Source organism: Seriola aureovittata, chromosome 11, assembly GCF_021018895.1.
Source record: "Seriola aureovittata isolate HTS-2021-v1 ecotype China chromosome 11, ASM2101889v1, whole genome shotgun sequence".
NCBI classification, from domain to species: Eukaryota; Metazoa; Chordata; class Actinopteri; order Carangiformes; family Carangidae; genus Seriola; species Seriola aureovittata.
Genome location: NC_079374.1, coordinates 7,215,553 through 7,222,073, shown reverse-complemented (window position 1 = coordinate 7,222,073; position 6,521 = coordinate 7,215,553). Strand labels below are relative to the sequence as shown.

General features: G+C 39.3%; 1 protein-coding gene across 1 annotated transcript; it reads left to right on the top strand.

Annotated features, from left to right (window-relative positions):
• Positions 1 to 2,722: 2,722 nt before the first annotated feature.
• LOC130178079 (zona pellucida-like domain-containing protein 1) lies at positions 2,723 to 4,434 on the top strand. The gene is made up of 2 exons (XM_056390182.1): positions 2,723 to 2,766; positions 3,312 to 4,434. Exons 1-2 carry the CDS (start codon positions 2,723 to 2,725, stop codon positions 4,432 to 4,434), a joined length of 1,167 nt encoding a protein of 388 aa, XP_056246157.1.
• The last annotated feature ends 2,087 nt before the right edge of the window (positions 4,435 to 6,521 follow it).

Below are 6,521 nucleotides of genomic sequence, written 5' to 3'. Positions count from 1 at the left end.
AAAAAAGTATAGTCACAAATCTGTTAAAAATACATTGTCAGCTGTTTCAGTTTCAGACATATGCAGGACAAATGCATCATGGGAGACATATAAAGTGATTGTGACTGTTCGAGACCTGACTTATATCCTGTAACAGCTCAGACAACTATTCAAAACAGTAGAAGCTCCGGTCAGAGCAACAGATTAACACTCAGCTTGTGCTCTCTGTACAGTCTTGCTGATAGAACATCACGTCACATCACTTCCTCTGTCTCAGAAGCTATCATCACCTCGCTGCTGCTAGCCGCTAGACAAAATAACCCATAAGGCCCAATCATAACAGAGGGCCGTTTGTTCGTGACCTGCGCAGTAAAACAGTGACAGAGGGTTGTATTTCTCCTCCAAACAGAATTCCCACCTCGTTTTTTCTCCTTTCTCCGTGTTTCCGCCTCTGCGACTTCTCAACACCGCGGACCCTCCGGCTGATTTGGAGCCTCCGACCATTAATCACACGTTTGGAGCGCTTTAACGGCGCAGCCGGAGCGGAGGTGAGCAAGCAGGAGAGCAGGTGACCCTCCCTCGCCACCCTTGTGACCCCCATCATCCCCCAAACACCATCTCCGCACAGTAAATTCACAGCAGGACTTTGACATCGTCTGTTTGTCGTCCTTCCTCTCACTTCCTGCCTCATGTCATCACCACAGACAAGAGGCGTCATTAATAAATGACGAGGGGGGAATGAGTTATAGTTCAAATTAATGTTCATGCTATCTTAGTTTTGTTTTATAGATGCATATTTATTTTATATTTATGGTATATTTTATTTTATTTTTAATGTTTTTCCCTTTTTCCCATGCATTTTCAGTGCCTTTTTGTTTATATATTTTTTAATTTTAGTTAATAATTATGCACCATTTAAGACATTTATCTGACACACTCAACCAGACTGTTTTACAATAATAGGACACACATGCAACCTTTTGCAATATTTATGACCAAAATGTCATAAAAGTTCAAACACATGCACCATGTGGTATAAAGAGTCTTTAGCAAATAAACCATTATATGTGAAGCTTCGGCTCAGATGGTAAGAACTATCAGACTCTCATGCACATACAGTATGTGTCCTACTTAAGTAGGTTTGTGGCATCGTGTCTTGTACTGTACTTACATAAAGGCAGACGGTGTCCTATTATAGTGGGAGCATTAAAAAACTGGGTCATAATGAGGAATTCCCTCATGGATAAATGCAATAAGTGGCGAGTGACATGTATAGTGCTCTTTGGGTGTTCAGTATAAACACATGCTTCATCAGCCTGCTCAACTTTAAACTAGATTTTTTCTATCTATTACAAAGTCATACACTTGAATACATTTGATTTTCAGTATATTCTTAACCTGACAAATGTCAATCATCAACGCAGTCTGCTCCAAACATCTGGGTGTGGGAAGCGCAGACCAATGTTGCATCAACACTGGTACAGAATGTAGGCTAAGGAAATTATTTTAATTATTTTAATGTAAAGTAATGAAACCCAGCATTATTAGGTGAACAATCATTATGCTGAAAACAATATATCAGTGGGTTATTTTGCTATGTGGGCTTGTTTAATGTACAGGAGTGAGAAGATCGTCTTGGCAAAAACTTATTGAAAACTATCCACAGCATCATGAATTGTTGTAGTATACTTTTGTTTTTAGCTTGGCTGGTCCAGTGGGAATCTAAGTGTGTTGATGTTCAACAGCGCAACACAAAACCCTTAAAGGGACAGTACCATTGTTGGTAATGTTTACACTAATTTGACAAAATTAAATAATTTTGAAAGGCATTGTTAAAATGGTACATTGCTGGTGGAGTCTTGGGTTAACTGGTGTTTGTTAAGAGACAAAAAGGTTGTTCCAAACAAACAGAATAATGTGTATGACCTCTCTGTCCTTTAATGTATTTGTCATGATTGGAGGTAATGTATTAGCTTTAGCTATTTCTGTCTATAGTTAAGTCTGTTCTGGTTTGTTTCAGTTTCATTTATTTGACTGTTACAGATTGTTTTGTAGTTTGCAGCAGTGCTATTGAAGCCCTGCCTGCTCTCTGTCATGATTCAGTCAGAATTACTATCTTTGTTGCCACTGACACTACTTAGATTCAGTTACCTTTTATAATACACTGCTGGATCAGCTTGTCCTTTCATCACTAGTGTCTGAATATATGCCTGCAACAATAGGTGACCAATATATTCTGTTCAGCAACATAATAGGATAATGCGCCTCCCATATGTGACACTAATATGAGGCCAAAATCTATCCACCTCCTATACATAGTGGATATGAGTACAAGGATTATGGTATTTCAATCACAAAAACCTGAGTGAAAACCTAAATAATAAATAAATAATAACAAGCAACCAAAGCCAGTGAATTATCACTACATCTGCACGTCTATGAATTGTCAGAAGTTCAGTTCAAAGACTGAATTTCTTTTGTCAGATTGTTTTATTTGAATAAAACAAAAATAAAATAACTGATTTTCAGTTAAATAACACCATCCAGTATTCAACAAAAAGAAAAAGATTAGAGAAAAAGCTGAAAATTAACACAGTAATGTGTTTTGCCTATTTATTTACCTCACAATCCCCTCATCGTGATCTCCTTGAGGCTGTTGTTTAAGTAAACACTCCCAAGTATAGTTCGATTTCACACACAAGATGTTTGATTTAACTACAAAGAAAAATTCTCCTTCTTCTACATGATGTTAATGATTATTATTATTCATTTCGGGTTAAATAAGGAGCACAGTGGCCAAATGATACAGTGGGTCAATGCTTGTTCTTCTGGATCCTAACTAGGTCATTTCTGAAGCTGATGGGACTCATACCGGATAGAAGAACCTTCAAGTGTTTCTCAGGAATCCATCTCATACAGTGTTATGTTCACTTACTTCATGAAGGCTTAGTAATAGGGGGCATGGAAATCTATATTTTAAAGCATACTCAACAAAGGAACAAGGCCATTGTCTCTGTATTTTAACACAGCTAGATGCTTCAGGTTTCAGTTGTTGCCCTTAGGATATGGTCCAGACTGGAGCTTCCTTACTTAATACAATGCATTTGTTCACAAATAGCAAGGTGCTTGACCTTGTTTTGAACCAATCCCAGAGGACACACTTACCTATAAAGACCCCTCAACACATCCTGAAGACTTCAAACACTTCAAACTGAGAAGATCTCAGACCTCAGCAGCGGAACCAAGATTTTAGAGGAAAGATTAACAAATTCACGGCCAAGCTGAAGAATAATAATGAAGATTCTTTTACTTTTACTCTCCTTGATAGTCAGAAGTAGTCAGCTAACGCTGAATGAGTGTGGAACAGATGCAAGACGGCCACAGGTCAATGACATCGCAGTGCGGTGTGGTACTTCATCCATTGGTCTGGAGATCCAAGTCTGCCCAGTCATCTACACTGGCTACAATGAGACTCTACTGATCCTGAACCATATGCTAGACCCAGCCTGTAGAGCAACCCTTGATGAATCTGTGAATCCACCTGTTGCTCGCTTTAACTTCCCCCTAAATATGACCCACGCCTGCGGAAGCATATTCAGGACCACCAGTGCTGCTGGGACAGGTATATTCTCGGACTTCTCCAACATCCAGACGGTCAACATCAGCGGCATTGTTCGGTCCCTTGATCCTACAACAGGCACCATCACTTACAATGCTGAGCTGAAGTACTACTACTCCTGTGCCTATCCCCTAGAATATCTGATCAACAACACGCAGATCGATGTGTCAGCTTCCTCCATTGCAGTCAAGGACAACAACGGGAGTTTCATCAGCACCTTGAGCATGGAGCTGTTCAGTGACGCCAACTACACCCGACCAATGGTCATTCCACAGCTGGGGATTGAACTGAGGACCAGTGTGTATGTCGAGGTCAAGGCCACCAATTTAACAGGCCAGTACCATGTCTTGCTTGACCGGTGCTACGCCTCCATCTCCCCACTGCCAACTAACTCCAGCTTCTTCAACCTGTTTGTCCCCTGCTCCAAGGATCAGTTCACCAACATGATTGAGAATGGAGACAGCCAGAGCGCCCGCTTCCGCTTCCCAGCCTTCCGCTTCATTGAGCAGCAGAATGAGACCGTGTCCACCTACTACCTCCACTGCATCACCCGGCTGTGTGAGAAGAGCAGCTGCAGCACATTCAAGCAGTGCAACAGCAGGAGGAAGAGGAACACCCTGGACACATCTGCAGAGGGTATAACGAAAACCTACACCATCACCTCTCCGGAGATCGTCACCAAGGCTGAGACCACCGACTCCAAGGAGAAGCCCCTTGCTGCCGATGGGGGAGACGACTCTGCTGTTGGGCTGGGTGTGGCTGTTGGCGTTCTCGCCTTAGCTTGCCTTATTGCCCTTTGTGTTGCAGCCGTGTTTTACAAAAGGCTCAGGAACTAAGGAGGCATCCATGAGCTGAAATGCAGAATATTGGCCTCAGGCATATGGGCCAAACACTTGTGTGAGGTGTACTGTACCTGATTCCTTTTATTATTTTTCTGGTGGAGGACTGGGGTCAGCTCATCAATACATCTGTTGGGAGATCTTTGTATGTCAGTTACTGTAGCACAGAGTGTGTATCAGTCCTGGACAGATAGTTGGGAGAATGGCACATCTATAGATGATTGAGTAGATTTTGATAGTGTTACAAATTACTTATTTCCTAAATGGACAAAGAAAAGCTATAAGTGTTACTGCATGTCTGCACTTTATAAGCTTTGAAAAAAAAAATAGAAGAAAAAATGGTAACTTGAGGCAAAAATATCAAAAAACATCACAGAAATCCCAGTCTTTATATGTGGAATGTTTTGAAAGTGAAGTCAAAGTACCTTTCAAAGTATTATGTCTAATTTATTGAATTCTTCTACTTACTTTTGAGCAAATAAAGCTGTTAAACTGAAAATGCTTCATGAACGTACCTGAATTCAGAACCTGTTTGTTTGTCATTGATTCACTTAAGTCAACTAAAGCTTCTAACTAATACATTTATCAAGTCCACAAAGCACCTTAGGCCCTACCACCCTTGTGTTCATCCCCTGCAAGTACATTTAAATAATGTAATGATAAATAAAATCCTGAACAGTGGGAAGGGTCTGATGTCTAACAAAGTACCATTTTAAGAAAGTGCCTGTACAATTGTAAAACAGTTTTCCTTGTTTGTCAACCATTACTGATTTGTCCTAATTTATCTGCATTCATCCACTGCCATTTAGAACAAAGTAGTAAAAATAAAAAATAATGGTAAAAAATAAACTGATCAAAGTCAGCGTTATGTATTTCATTTATGTATTAGATATGTGTAATTGTCAATACAGGGGAGAGGTGTGAATGATCCTTCTGTTTCAAAAATAAAGACAAATAAAATGAAAAATAAAAAAATGGCTACCTAAATGTGTATACTTTGAAGTTTATTGATTGGTTAATCAAACTGTTGCTACATTTTAAATCACGTTCTTACAAATAGTCGAAATGAATATCTGACTCATTCATCCACCTATTTATCTACACATTTATGGCCATTTTTATGGGAATTGTCTCAGTCTATATTTACAAAATGACTTATCCTTATCATTATTATTATTATTATTTACCACAGTACCTGAAAGAAATCCATTCAGACACAGAAAGAACATGAAATATATGTATGTATATATATATATATATATATAGTTAACTATAAGTTAAATTAAACAATGCATTATTTATATATTTATTCATAAAAATAAAGTAGCATTTATATATGACAGGATAAAGGTTTCTCCTGGTATGTCAAAACTTGAAAGTTTCCCCTTCCTCCTGTGTGAAAGTCTCCAGAGTTTTCCTGGCTGGCCTCAGGCCCCTTAAGGCCAGTGTATATGTCAGAGGAGGAAGCTGTCTGACTACCTGGACACATAGGGCAGTATATCTCTGACCCCACTGGGCCACAACTGCCCTGTCTCACTGTGATCTGCTCCGGGGGTGAAGGTTGATGTATGTAAAGAAGATGCTGAGCCCCTTCATGAGGGTTATACGACCAGACCCGAGATGAAACGTTATCACTAATAATTCTTTCTGCTTGTTTGAGTTTTTCTGCAATGCTTTGTAGACAGGTGGTTTCCTGCTTCAGGAAATTGTGAAAAGTATACTAATTCTAATGCCAGAGGTTTAAAATCTTTTAAATCAGTAACCAACAATACACAAGTAACACAATAACCTATCTGTGTGCTGGCTCGAAGACATTCATAATGAGTTCAAAGTAGCTCAGACATCTGTTTTTACCGCAAAAAAACAAACAATTAACTTACATTATGCTATCATATCATATCCAGGAAAAAGATTATAGGCACACATATAAATCCAGAAGAAGATCATGTGAATTTTATAAGTAAGTTTGGTTTAAAAATTTGCTACTACACAACAGACTGTATATATTAATGGATGTACACTCGGGGTCTGAAATGTGAAGCCGATGCGGAAGTGCCTTAAACCTGCATTCTTTCTAATGGCCA

Excerpts from the sequence above, each read along its gene's own strand:
- LOC130178079 (XM_056390182.1), top strand. The coding sequence starts at position 2,723 with ATGATGTTAATGATTATTATTATTCATTTCGGGTTAAATAAGGA. Across the intron at positions 2,767-3,311 it reads CATTTCGGGTTAAATAAGGA|AAGTAGTCAGCTAACGCTGA; the intron begins GCACAGTGGCCA and ends CTTGATAGTCAG.